Source organism: Chlorocebus sabaeus, chromosome 24 (genome assembly GCF_047675955.1).
Source record: "Chlorocebus sabaeus isolate Y175 chromosome 24, mChlSab1.0.hap1, whole genome shotgun sequence".
Taxonomy (NCBI): domain Eukaryota; kingdom Metazoa; phylum Chordata; class Mammalia; order Primates; family Cercopithecidae; genus Chlorocebus; species Chlorocebus sabaeus.
The window spans coordinates 41100141-41114606 of record NC_132927.1 but is presented as its reverse complement, the minus strand read 5'-3'; the positions used below and the strand labels follow the sequence as shown (position 1 = coordinate 41114606).

Below are 14466 nucleotides of genomic sequence, written 5' to 3'. Positions count from 1 at the left end.
CCATGTTGGTTTGACTACAATCCTGTGAGGCCCCAAAAGGGCTGTGCCCTCTTTTCCACTGATCCCTGTCAACCAGCAACCAATGCTGCCTGTCCCCTGCCCTCCTCTGACATCACGATCCCACAGCCAGTACACACAGCTCAGACACTTCCCCCTGCCTATTCCCCAAACCAGAGGAATAAAGGTAGTGTGCCTTCCCTTATTCAAACCGCTCCCCAAGTCTCCTTCACCTCCACTTATGGTCTAGACTCCCTTGCTGCCCCCAGCTGGACACCCAGAATTTCTTCCAAGCAGCAGACTCTCCTCCTTCAGAGTGTCCCCTGCTCTGGTGGGTGACAGCCCTCAGTGGTGCAGGTGGAATCTGCATCTTCCTGATGACCTGAGGACTCCAGCAGCAGCCCCTGCCTTACAGCAGAGTTGGAAGGGAATCTCAGATCAGCTCCTCCATACGTGGCGCCTTTGGGTAGAACCTACTGGTCCCTCAGTCACACCTCAGCCACATGAGTAGCCAGCATTGCCTCTCCTGGTGCTTTCTGTCCCTAGATCCCGCCTCCTGTCAGTCAAGGCAGTCCCCACCTAAGACCATGGCCTACTTACAGGGGGGCAGCCGGAGAACCCTCACCTTATCCCCTCTTATTAGCCCTGAGGCTCAGGGGAGGTGGGTACTCCTGCCAAAGCACGCTGCTAGCCTGACCCAGCCCGCAGTTGGCATGGGTGGATGGTTCAGCTGGTCAGCTGGGAGGTCCTTGATGGATCTGGCCTAGAAAGAGGCAGGGCTGAGCCAACAGGACCACAGGCCTCCCACTGCAGGTTCGCAGCCAGGGGGTCACGGGTGGGTCCCTGCCCAGCTACTTGGCTCCCTGCCTTCCTGCACCACCTGCGGTGCCCTTTCCAATTTGAGAGGCATTGTGTGGATAGGGAAGCAGGGCCATGGATTCTTGCCCCAGCTCTGCTACTAACTTGCTGTGTGCTCTAATCTCAGCCATCACGGAGCTTTTCCGGAACCCAGTTTTCCTATCTGAGATAGGAAGGGCTGAATCCCATGACCCCAAGTCCTCTTTCCAGCTCTAGAATTCTGAGAATCTCTTTTCTCACAGGAGCTTCATCTACCCCATCCCCAGCCTCCCCCACCGGCTTCCCTGATAAGGCCCCCATTGTTGATTCTACCTACATACCCTTCCCAGAGGCATGGCTAGAAATAAAAGGCCCCAGAGAAATTCCTTATCTCTTATCTCTTATCTCTTATGAATTTATTAAGAGATAAATTCCTTATCTCTTAAGATCTTTACATACACACTCACATGCTTGCAGGGCTGTGTCAGGCTCCCACACCTCCCCTCCGCCAAGAAAGGAGCCTGCCAGCAGCATCTGGCCGTCCCTCCAGCCTGCTCTCTGTTGTTTGAGCACTTTCCCTGGGCAGATGGGAACCCCAAGAGTAACTTTTTTAAAAATGGTCCTGCTTCAGAAAAGGATTTGACCTCTTGGATATATATCTACATACAATCTTCCTCAAAGTCTTTTCTTGACAAAGTTGTGAGGTCTTTGTAAAATCCACTTGTGAATTACCAGAGCCTTCCACTCAGCAGCACGCTGTTGTCTTCGGCCAGACCTGGGGACCTCTGCTTTTGGCTTCTGGGGCCCCACCACCTCAGTGCCCCACTCCAAGCATTGAGGCAGGGCCTCAGGCCACTTCTGCACTGCCCTAAAGGGGTGGGGCCTCAGGCCCTTCTGCACTGCTTACCTGTTCACATGGTTTCCCCCTTCCTGTCTCAAGCCTCAGAATGTTCCAACCGAAAATGGCCGAGAAAGGAGGGGCTGAGGCCTTGCCTGCCAATGGCTGAGATTTCCTTTCCCCATTTCTCAGTCCTGAGCATCCACTACTCCAGGAACAAGAGGGTTTTTGAGATCCTTACACCAGCCCCACAGGACACTGGCCACAATAATTGCTCAGCAAAGCCCCAGGGAGGCAGGGGTGGATAGGGAGGGGTGAAGGATCATAAGAGAGCCAACATTTACAGACATGACCTCACTTTTAAAGGCTGCAAACCACCTGTGAAGTAGGTCACGGGCTCACTCCCACTAACTGAGTCAGGAAGGTTCTCTCCTTTCCCCCAAATGGAATTCAAGGGACTCTCACTCCAGACCTGTCTGACCCAACACCTGGGAAGGGGTGGGCTTCTTATGAGGCCCTCTGCTGGTGGTCCCGGATGGGAGAGCAGGAAGAGGGCTGAGGGAAGGGGCCAGCTCCGTCTGAGAGCTCATTGGTATCTCTGCTCACAGGGCCTTCTAGAAATCCCTGTCCTCCTTCTTCCCTCCCAGCCCCTCTTGGTTCCTCGTCCTTGTACCCCTCCAGGGAGTTGGCCAGACTCCTGGGAGCTGAGGAAGGGATGAAAGGATTGTCCCCAAAGCCTCTCCCCCGTCTTCTGTACCCACCTTCATTACACCCCACCTTTCTCACCTGTGTCCGCTCCCCTCTCCCAGAGAGGAAGGGAAGCCCTGCCAAAGCCCAGTTCCTTCATCTCTCACCCTCATTCTTGGCCTTGGCCTTCAGGGTGGAGAGGACAGGATGCATTTTAAATTGTCTCTACAGGAGCAGTCAGGAACGCCAAATAAATCTTTGCATACATTGGAAACCCCCATTTTCCAAAGCTAACCTATGCCCCGGTCGTGTAATTTTTGATTGCACTGGCATGGCCTCTGAATGTCCCTGCCAAGGAATGTGGGCCAGGCACCCATTAAGAGGAAACAGAAGAAAGGTGGGATTAAGTTGGGAGTCAGCCCTGGCAAAGTCCATCTCTATTTTCAGAGGACAGTTTTCTAAAAGGAGGAAAATGGAATGGAAGTGTAGGAAGAAAATGTGGACACAGAGGTCTCTAGCAAAACCAGTCCCAGGAGAGCAGAGGCTGGGTGAGAGGGGCGAACATGGCTGAGAGGGTCTGGCAAGCTTCCCTCCCTATATCTGCCGTGGCTGCTTCTCTGAGACCCAAGGGCAGGGAGAGCACTGATGGTAGCAGGAGCAACAGTGCAGCCCATGTCCCCTCCTCTGGAACCTACTCCCACCCCTCTTGGAGGAAAATCAGGCCCTCTCCAGATGCATACCCAAGTCAGAGTGCAGGATCCACAGAAGGACCCCAATCCAGGCTTCCAGTCCCATCCCTGCCTCTCTTACTCTTCCTCCCTGCTACGGTGATCCAGGCAGTGCTTTTGGGCCTCCAGATCCTTATGGTCAATGTTGGCTCATTGCAGTCTAGGGTCAAAGGCTGCCAGATGCATAGAGAGAAGAGTGGCCTGGCCACAACCCTCAGAGGCCACTAAGGTGGGAAAAGATGAACACCATAAAGATGGGATAAAAGCTCAGGTCTGTCCATTTTGGGAGTGCATGTTCCAAACCGCCTCCTATACCTGTTAGCCTTGTTGTTACCAGGAAATGCAGAGTCCTCAATTCTTGGTTTAACTTGGAAGAATTCAGCCAAGAGACCAAGTAGTAATGTAAGCAAAAGGTTTATGAAGGAAAATAAAGAGCAGCGATTTTATTTATTTATTTATTTATTTATTTATTTATTTATTTTGTGACAGAGTCTCACTCTGTCTCCCAGGCTGGACTGCAGTGGTGTGATCTCAGCTCACTGCAACCTCTGCCTCCCGGGTTCAAGCAATTCTCCTGCCTCAGTTTCCCAAGAGAGAGCTGGGACTACAGGCACGTGCCACAACGCCCAGCTAATTTATTGTATTTTTAGTAGAGACGGGATTTCACTGTGTTAGCCAGGATGGTCTCCATCTCCTGACCTCGTGATCCGCCTGCCTCGGCCTCCCAAAGTTCTGGGATTACAGGCGTGAGCCACTGCGCCTGGCCTGGGAGTTTATTGAAGTAGACTCCAAGAGAGGAACCAGCGGGTCTGCTTGGAAAGCAGCAGTATTCAGAGCAAGAGTGAGGTAGCAGCAAAGACAGTACACTCTGAAAGATGAGGCAGAGCAGGCTGCTCAAAAGATGACCCAGCAACTCGAGAGTTCTGCCTTGCGGTTTTTAAGTTCCTCCACACTCTCTTTAAGTTCCTGCCTCTGTCTCAAGTCTCTCCCTTTGTCTAATTCCCTACCTCTGTCTTATGTCTCCATCTTTTCGCCCCACCTACTTCCTGCCCCAGGTTTGTGGGACTCCCCCTTACTGTCTGCTGATGAACCTGCAGGGGCGGGTGTCGGATATGAATCCTACTGAATGGTGACGTTGCTAATTACTGCCACTCCAGGAAGGGTGTATATTGGTATTTATTGCACCTGCATATCTCGTAGGAATTTCTCCTTTGCCTTCTTTCCCTCCTTAGCGTGCAGCTGGCTACATTCCCACAGGTTAACTGCAGAGTGAGTGATGACTGGGCGTCTTAAGGGGTGTCTTGGGGCATTCCTTCCTGCACAGATATTTCTCCTCCTCTCTGCTCATATCTAGTGTGAATGTTTTGGGTGGTCTCTGGGGTGTGAGACTTTCCAGACCTCCCTTTCTCAGGGGCTCCCCCTCCTACTCATATCTATCTGCCTACTCTGACAGTATAACCTTGGGCAAGTCATTGACCTCTCTGAGCATTGGTTTTCTCATTATAGACTGAAAGCGTTAGACTAGGTCAGTGGTTTCCAAACTTTCCCAGCCACATACCCCTTTCTTTAAATGAAATCTCACTGGAACCCTAACATGTAACCTGTTTACTGAACGGTCCTAATTTGATGAGATACAAACATGACCAGTTTTATCTTTCTTGCAACCACTGCCTTCCAGCGTCTCCATTGAGTCCCCCTTCCCATTCCTAAGGCCACCTCAGGCAGACCCTGGTCACTTTCAGTGGATAAAAAGTCTACCCAGTTGTTTCAGTTTAAAGCTTCAATCTGATGTCCAACATGGGGCCCACATGCTCCCATCCTCCATCCCCTGTTTCGGGTTTGCCCCACGGTCTAAAGAACCCAGACCAGGGAGAACATGGTCTGCTCTCTCCTGGCTCCTTCCCTCTCCTCCCCTGCACTCTTCTGGACCTCTGTCTTCAGTTGTTGGGGCGGGGAGGAGGGAGCAGAAAAAGGACTTCCTTTTCTTACCTCCTGGCTAAAGATGTCCTTGGTGCTTCAGGCATCCAGCTGCTTGGGGGCCTTCCTACCTCTTGCTGAAAGGTATTTAGCAGTCAGGTCTTTGGGACTGGGTCCTGGCCAGATGGCTCCAGCAAGGCTGCCTTCCTTGGTGCTCACTTGGCACAGAGGAGATCTACCCATTCTTGTCCCACCTGGCAATGAGAAGCCGCTCCCTGCTGCCCTAACAGGCAAAAGGGCAGATCAGCAAGGTCTAGCATAAAGAGACACCCAGCCAGGGAATGGCAGGTCAGCTTCCCTTCTCGTGGGCACCTGTATGTCATACAGTGTGTGGCACCATTGGAGGCCCCGCCCTTGACTTGGGCAGGGGCCAGGGATCCCCAAGTCTCCACAGGGAGGTGCAGGGAGGTAAAGACCACAGAAGTTCCCCAAGGCAGTGCCTCCTTACGAGGGGAATTCTCAGCTGCTGCGCATTAGGTCCCGTGAAATGCTCAGTAAGAAATACCAATGTGCCGACCCCCCAGGCCAGTTAACTCAGCATCTTGAGATGGAGCCTGAGAGTGTTTCTTTTAAAAGCACCTGAGGTGATTGCGGAAGGCAGCCAGGGTTAGGAACCACTGCCCTGTCCAAAAAGTTCTCACCCAATGATGGAGAGAGGACCTGTTAGACCTGTTGGCCAGGGAGGGTCTGGGTTCTCCCTTTGTAAGGTAGTGGGGGCAGACTTAGGACCTGGTACCCTTAGTTTTAGGGCTTTAGGCACAATTTGAAGGTACCAGAAGAGTTCCCATTCAACATTCTACTATAAGTGGTTGTCGAACTTGTCTTAGCAGCAGAATTTTCCTCATATGAGTGTCTGGCTGCAGCAAGGGGAGGGGCCAGAGCTTTGCCAGCAGCATTGGAACCTGCCCTCCCTCACACACTTTTAATGAAATAATCACTCAGGCCTCTTTGGCTCACTCTGAGAACCTTCCGTTGCTATGTTACATTGGAGAGAGGGGGCCACCGTGCAGCTCTCTGAAGGAAGAATGGGGTGGAAATGGAGCCCGAAGCACAGGCAGAGTAGAGAAGCAAGTGGGCACCCATAGCAGGTTGTGGGAGAACCAGGGTGAGCCAGGAGGTGGGAGTAGAAAGGAAGTAGGCTTGGGGGTGCGGGGAGGGTGGCTGCTGACCTCCCAGTTTTGCTGAGAACAGCCATCTCTAGGCCAGAGCCCCCAGAAAGGTGTGCTCCTCCCTATGCCCTGAGCAGGGGGAAGAACAGGGAACGTGGCCTCAGAACCTGCAGCAGCCACCACCGCCGGGGCAGCACGAGGATGGGCAGAAATCTGCTGGGGACGAGAGACCCGCCACGGAGCCCCTCTTTAAGGTCCTAGATACGCCTCTGAGCGAGGGTGATGAGCCTGCAACGCTGCTAGCCCCGCGGGACCATGGGCACAGCGTGCAGATGGAAGGCTACCTGGGCCGCAAGCACGACCTGGAGGGGCCCAACAAGAAGGCTTCCAACAGGTGAGTGCGGGAGAGGCTGCTGGCTGAGGGGAGGTTGGACAGCTCCCAGGGATCTCTCTGCCAGCAGAGCCTCTGCCTCGGCCTGTGAGAGCTCCTGGGCACCCCCTCTGGGCCAGCCCCAAGGGCTACTTGGCATGATGGGAAAGCCCATCTCCAGTTCTGGTCCTGAGTTCAAATCTTAGGTCTTCATGCAAGTTACTCAACCTCTTTAAATTGGTTTCCCCATTTGGAAGGAGAGGATGATGAGAACAGTATGTCTTTTCACTACAGATGCTGTTCCTGGCACACAGTAGGTGAACACACTTGGTGAACACTAGCTATTATTATCCTATTATCCCAGGGCTAGGGATAGGTAGCTCTAAAGGTGTGGTAGGTCTTGGCACTAACGACATCCTTGTTCGAGCCCCACTTTTTACCATTCTAGGCCTCGGTGTCCTCAGCTGTAAAATGGGAGCGATGGGGGTAGGGCATGGCCTATTGCTTCCCAGAGGTCCCTTCTAGTGCTGTCATTTGGTGACTCTATGACCCCAAGGAACTGACTCAAAGGTTGTGTCCTTTCCTGACCCTGAAACAGTCATGCCCTTGGGTTTGGTCTATCTAGGGCTGTCTCTGTCTGGGGCCCCTGGGGGCCTCCTCTTTCTAACAGCCATCTAGGATCCCAGGAAAATAGGGCAGCACCAGGAGGTTGAAGCCAGCCGTATTCCCAGGGACAGCTGGCAGCTTGAGCATGCAGGGTGTGTCTGGGGGACTCACGAAAGGGATTCCAAATTCCAAAAAGGAACCATTTGGGGGCCCAGTTGCCCTGAAAAGGTTTATTTATTGCTTAAATGGACAGTCTACCCGGAAAGGGGAAACTAACATTTACTGAGCACCTACTATGTGCTAGGCATTATGTTAGGACTGATAACATCTTCGCAACAATCCTGTGACATTGATGTTTCTCTTTTCCGTGGGGAAAACAGAGTCTCAGAAAGGTTAAGTCATTTGTTCAAGGCAAGCTCTTTCTCCAAAGACCCAGTTCCTTCTTAGTAACTGCCTTTCTGCTAGAGGAAAGATCCCTGAGCGCGGAGTGAGAAATGGGGCTTCGTAAAATGGCTTTTCAGCCAGCTTTGCATGGTCAGTTTCTCTCTCTGACCTTGTAGAACTTCCTCCCTATGTGCTCTACTAGTTTCCCCACCTTCCTGCCCTCAAAAGTAAGGGGGGAGAAGAGGGAGAGAAGAAGAGGGGGACAGAGGAGGATGAAGAGGAGGAGGAAACAGAGTCTGTTACTGTAGAAATGTAGCAACATGCTTCCCATGTGTGAATGAAGAGGCTCGGGCCAGCCCACCTCTTCAGTTATGAATTTGATGCTCTCACCAAACATGCCAGTTGACATGAGCCCTATTTGGTTTTTTTGTTTGTTCGTTTTTTGTTTTTTTTAGACAGAGTCTCACTCTGTCACCCCGGCTCGAGTGAAGTGGCTCAATATTGGCTCACTGTATCCCCCGCCTCCCGGGTTCAAGTGATTCTTCTGCCACAGCCTCCTGAGTAGCGGGGATTACAGGCATGTGCCACCACACCTGGCTAATTTGTATTTTTGTTTTGTTTTGTTTTGGGTTTTTTTTTTTTGGTATTTTTAGTAGAGACAGGCTTTTACCATGTTGGTCAGGCTGGTCTCGAACTCATGACCTCGTGATCCGCCCACCTCAGCCTTCCAAAGTGCTGGGATTATAGGCGTGAGCCACCACGCCTGGCTGACATGAGCCCTATTTGTAAAATTTGCTCCTTTAAAAAGTTTAGTATGCTTGGCACATCTCATCAAAACAAAAAACAATCACCGACACAAAAACCTGTTCATTCCTTCACAGTTCTGTAGTGAGAATCAAATATGCTAATGGATGTAGAAATACTTCAAAAGTTAATTTTTTACTGTTGGTCTTAAAACGTAATAGTTCCACTTCTGTAAGTGTACTTCAAGGTAAGATCAGAATTACAGGCACAGATTTATGTGTAAGAATGTTCATCACATTGCTATTTAAATTATGGGCAAATTTTCCAGTATTATAAGGTTCATCAATAAAGGGATTGTGATAGGCTTCCACATAGCTATTCAAAATTATTTTAAGAAATATTTGAGGATATAGGCCAGGTGTGGTGGCTCAGGACTGTAATCCCAGCACGTTGGGAGGCCAAGGCAGGTGGATCACCTGAGGTCAGGAGTTCAAAACCAGCCTGGCCAATGTGGTGAAACCCCATCTCTACTAAAAATACAAAAATTAGCCATGGCTTGTGCCTGCAGTCCCAGCTACTCGGGAGGCTGAGGCAAGAAAATCGCTTGAACCTGGGAGGTATAGGTTGCAGTGAGCTGAGATCAGGCTACTGCATTCCAGCCTGATAGACAGAGGCTCAGCCTAAAAATATTATATAATATATAAATATTATATATGTTATATATTATATACTTATATATTATATATAACATTTATTATATTACATTTATAATATATACATCTTACATATATAACATGTATATATACATGTTATACATGTGTATGTGCACACATGTATGTATATACACACATATATACATGTATATATGCATACACATATGCATATATACACACATATATAACATATATATTTAATATATATTTATATATTATATATAAATTTTTTTATATATATATATTTTTGACACAGAATCTCATCTCTGTCACCCAGGCTGAAGTGCAGTGTCGGGATCTCAGCTCACTGCAACCTCCACCTCCTGGGTTCAAGCGATTCTCCTGTCTCAGTCTCCTTAGTAGCTGGGACTGCAGGCATGCACCAGCAAGCCCGACTAATTTTTGTATTTTCAGTAGAGACGGGGTTTTACAATGTTTGCCAGGCTGGTCTGGAACTCCTGACCTCAGGCAATCCGCCCGCCTTGGCCTCCCAAAGTGCTGGGATTACAAGTGTGAGCCATCGTGCCCGGCAAAAAAAGAAACATTTGAGGATATGGAGAAATACTCATGATTTAGTGTTATGCTTAGAAACAGGATATAAAATTGAATATATACATAACCAAGTTTTAGCTATCTCTGAATAGTAAAAAAAAAAAAAAAGTGAAAATGTGAAGACTAGAAGGAACACATAAAATGTTAATAATAGCTAATTTTTTTGTAATGAAATTACATGCAGATGATTTTTTAACAATAAAACATGTTACTATGTATCAAAACAAACATGCCGTAATTTTGTTTTAATGGTGAAGCTATAGGAATTGACACCAGAGATGCCGTATCAGGATGCAGGTGACCTGCCTGTCTGCATCTTTGCAGGTCCTGGAACAACTTGTACTGTGTGCTCAGGAACAGTGAGTTAACCTTCTACAAGGATGCCAAGAACCTGGCCCTGGGGATGCCCTACCATGGGGAGGAACCCCTGGCCCTGAGACATGCCATCTGTGAGATTGCTGCCAACTACAAAAAGAAGAAGCATGTCTTTAAACTGAGGTGAGGCCTTCCTGGCCTTTGAAAGTTCAGGTTGATGGCTTGATTGGGCATTAGTGGCAGGGCAGAGGCCCTCTGTATGGGACCAGCTCCATGCCTGAGCTACTCCTCAGGGGTTTTTCAAATCAAAGAGGCTGATGGTCCAGACTTTGACCTCTCAGAAAGTGCTGGGCTGCCTGAGAGGGTTCTGGATGTTCGGCTCAGGGTACTGTGGCAGAGGCTGGGCCAGCCCTCTGCCCAGCGCCCGCTCCAAAGGTGTCTCCATGACAGGAAACCCTTTGTCCTCCTAGGCTGAGTAATGGCAGCGAGTGGCTCTTCCATGGCAAGGACGAGGTAAGCGCGGGCAGTCTAGCCCAGACCTGGCTAACAAAGGGGTAGGTGGAGGACCCCAGGTCGCTTGCCCTGGAGGCCCCCTCAGAAGGGGCAGTCCCAAAAGCCCCCCATTGTTGCCTGGCCCGGGAGGTGGGGGGCTGTGGGCCTCCAGACTCCACCGTGACCCTCTGCCCCGCAGGAGGAGATGCTGTCCTGGCTGCAGGGTGTGAGCACCGCCATCAACGAGTCCCAGAGCATCCGCGTCAAGGCGCAGAGCCTGCCCCTGCCCTCCCTCTCCGGCCCCGACCCCAGCCTTGGCAAGAAGGACAAGGAGAAGAGATTCAGCTTCTTCCCCAAAAAGAAGTAGCAGCCGAAGGCCCCCGCAGGTGGGGCTGGCGGGCGCGGCGGAGTCGCAGAGACCGGGCGCCCCGGGCCTTGGCCTCCTCTCGCCGCCGCCCGCCTGTCGAATCGAGTCGAGTCGCGGGCCGGGCCCCCGGGCCCCACGCTGCACTGCAAAAGCTGCCTTCGCCCGCGCGTCCTGGGCCGACGCCCCTTCCATGCCCTCCCCCGCGCCGGCTCTGCTCCAGGGACAGGGGCTCCCAGCTCCTCTGGCGCCTTCGGGGCCTCCAGGCCTGGGGGCAGGAAACGGTTCCCTGAGGCACACGCCCTCCTCTCCCACCCTCCTCCTGAGCCGAGGGTGCGCAGGCCCCTTACCCCCAACCAAAAAAAAAAAAAAATAGAAAAAAAAAAGAGCTGGAGAAGGCTGATGGGGTTCCTCAAACGCTGCCCATTCTTAAAGCAAGTCTTGCTTGGGGTCACCTCCCACCTGGTGGCAGCCAGGGAAAGGGGAAAGGAAGAGGGCACTGGAAATGCATGGCCAGCCACCTAGGGGCATGAGGAAGGAGCCATCAGGTGGCCCACAAAGCCCTAGCTCTGGGTCAGGGGCTGTGGGGGGCTGAGGGGACCAGACTGGGTGCAGGGCCTTGGGTGCTGCCAGCCTCCTCCCCACTGGGCTTCCGCAGAACTGGGACTCTCACCTCAGGGGCCACCACATCCCTCCTCTCTGCTTCTCCCCCCAGATCAAAGGGCACCCTCCACGGCTGGCAGGGCCTGGCTGAGTGCCTCCAGCACCCTTGTGCCACCACAGACAGTCCCAGGAGGGGCAGCAAGGTCAGACCATTCCTCATTGAAAACTGTGGCTAGGGCACAGGGCTGTGATCTGAAGGAGTAGGTCACAACACTGCCTAAGGCTGTCCCTCTCAATGCTAGGACCCTCCCCCCATTCCCAGTGGCAGCCAAACCAGCAATATCCGACAGACGTAGGCCCCCTAGGGGACAGTGTGGGCCCCCAGATACAAGATGGATACCCCTGCACCTGCAGTGAAGCATCCCAAAGCCAAATGTCCAATTGCATCCTGTCTGCAGCTGGGACTTCGGAAGGTACGGCTGGGCAGACAGCAAAGTTGATCACCTATCGTCTCGGGGTGGCAGATGCAGCCATGCCTTGGCATCACCACCCGTGACAGCTACCCCTGCACAGTTGGGACAGATGTCGGGGCCACAGCCATGAAGGTGTGGTACCCCTTGATCAGCTTCTCCAGAAGGTCCTGGCCCCAGGTCTTGGGCGGCGGGGGGAGTGTCACATGAGTACAGAGGTCAAATATCTACCACTTTCCAGCCCTGAGTGCCAGAAGTTCTGCAACCTACGTCTTCAGGAATGGCCTTCCTCTTGCTGCCCAGGTCATACTTCTGGAGGGAGAGAAGTCACTCCACAAGGATTTTCCCACCACTCTACTCTGAAAGCAACGCAGTTCTGGCCCAGTATCTAACGGGTTAGGTCCAAGAGAGGAGTCAAGCAGGTGGGGTGGGGGTGGCAGCAGGCATTCTCCCCCAGGGAAACCATAGAAGTCCCCAGGGCCTGCAGGCAGTTTCTATCACTTTCCCTGTGTGAAGGACCTTAGTTCCATGGAGATGAAGGAGGTGAGGTTCAGGTAGAAGCCACAGGGGCAGGCATCCAGAAGGAGGCCCCCTGAGGAACCCTGAGTGCTGACCAGTGCCGGCAGAAATCAGTTCCACCCTGTGGCCCTGACACTGTCAGGGAGCCACCAACTGCAGCAGGCAGGAGCCACAGGAAGGAAGACATCATCCAATAGAGCCTGATATCCCCAGGTTCCCGCCCTGGTGGGCAAGGTCTTCATTTGGCTTCGGTGCATATGACCCTATACAGGGAACCTAGTGTGTACCACTCACCAGCCTCTTTCTGTATCTGGGGAAACCAAGGCAGTGAGATGACTGCACTCACCTAGCAATAAAGTAGGCCTTTGGTGCACTTGCGGGCATGTCCTCTGGGGCAGAAAGCAGGTTCCTTGCTGAAGGGCAGATGGTGGCAAGCATCTCCCTCAACTGTTTCCCTCGGCCAGTCTTTAGGGAGCCAAGGGACAAGGGCCCACCCTCCCCCTTCCACGTGTGCCAAATCAGCACCTGAAGTGAGTCATTTCCAGCAAGCAACTCCACAGACCCAAGAAAAGAACGACTCCAGTGGAAGAGCTAGCATCTCACCACCCCAGGTCCCCCGGGCTGGTCCAGGGCAGCCAGCTGCATGTGACCACTCTGTTGCCAGCTCCCCACACATCCCTCCTGTCACCCAGGCCCCAAGACATTCGACCAACTGGACTGAAACCGCAGGCATCCAGCTCTGGGAGGCCCTGTGCTACACAGGGCTAAGCTTACCCTGGCAAGGTCTTTTTTTTTCTATCCTTATTCTACTTTACAGTCTTTTCTTTGACAGTATTCCTAAACTAGGTTGACACAGCTCCAGTCCACACCAGCATACCAGGCTTCCTCCCCAGGGCAGTTTAGAGGAAGCTCCTTCCGGGCACGGTCAGGCGGTCCTCCTTCCCTCTCTCCTTCCCCTTTGTCCCGGCCTCAACTGACTGGCTATGGGAGGTGTGGAGGGTCCTTGGGCTTTCCTCCCCAACCTGGCCTCCACTAGCACCCCTAACAGGAGGCCCGTGGAAGGCGCAGCCTCTCCTCCACATCCCTCCTTCCTGCGTATCGGAGGCAACCAGGGTCCCCTAGGCTGACCCTGAATCCTCTTCCTTCCTTCATGGGAGGGGGGCAGGAATCCAGAGGACGACGAAGCCAGTGGGACCACATGGCTTGGTGGCTTGGACAAACAAGCTCAGGGAGGAAATGAGGCGGCGGAGGCTGCAGAGGAATGCAACCCTGTTGGGCACAGACCATGCAATCTGGGGCTGGCCCTGGGGCCAGCTGGGTCCTGTCCTCCACCTGCTCAACCGTGCTTCCACCAACCAGAGGAAACCCATTTACTAGTTTTTCTAATAAATCAATAATGCTCCATATTTCTCTCAGTTTCTTATTTGACTAGCCTCCTCTCCCTTTGAACTGGGTCTAAGGGGGCTGGCACCATGGAGACAGAGGGACAGCCAGACTCTCCAGCTTGTCCCTGGGAGCCTTATGGGGACGACTGCAAGCACCCAGGTCCCGGGCTTCACCACAAACTTCGAGAAAAGCTTGCTCATTCATGCATTTGATCAACTTGAAGGCCTGCTGTAGGGCAAAATCATTTCCGAGCAATGATCAGTCCAGGCCCCTCCCCACAGAACTCAGGACAGATCTCAGCACTCCTGGACCACAGAATCATCAGAATCTCTAAGCCTGGGATTCACCTCCAGAGGGCAGTTTCTGTTGGTCTAGGGAGATGGAATGTAAGCACTGTTTCCAAAAGGCCCCCCAGATGATTCCAATGGGCAGCCAGTGAGAACCACCGACCTGGTGCAAGGTTCCCAGGCATACCTAGATGGCTGTGTAAGGACTGCCTGGAGAAGGGGTTAACTACAACTTCCTGGGCCCCACCCTCTGAAGAGCCCCAGTTGGGTTCTTTAAGGGAAGATCAGAGGCTAGTGACAACCTCTCTTGAGTAGAAACAGCGAAGGGCAGAGGTAGCCCCTGGTCTGGCAGCTGCCCTGAATCTTCTGTGGTCATTCCACAGTCACTGGCTCCTGCCAGGCCAGTCTCAAGATATGATGCTGAGTAACCACAAGGGCACTGGACAATGTGAGGGTCACGAAGGTGGAGGCTGCAGTGAGCCGAAATT

The 14466-nt window shown here is 52.4% G+C and overlaps 1 protein-coding gene across 2 annotated transcripts in view; it reads left to right on the top strand.

Annotated features, from left to right (window-relative positions):
- Positions 1–13711, top strand: part of SPTB (spectrin beta, erythrocytic) — a 137155-nt gene extending 123444 nt beyond the window's left edge. The window contains exons 33-36 of one of the 2 annotated variants that reach the window (XM_037984121.2): positions 6311–6567; positions 9867–10040; positions 10328–10370; positions 10549–13711. In XM_037984121.2, the coding sequence (XP_037840049.2) occupies positions 6311–6567; positions 9867–10040; positions 10328–10370; positions 10549–10716 (642 nt within the window). In that variant the 3' untranslated portion in view covers positions 10717–13711. The remainder of the gene's footprint in view (positions 1–6310; positions 6568–9866; positions 10041–10327; positions 10371–10548) is intronic. The other variant, XM_037984123.2, reaches the window with a different exon arrangement.
- Positions 13712–14466: the final 755 nt, after the last annotated feature.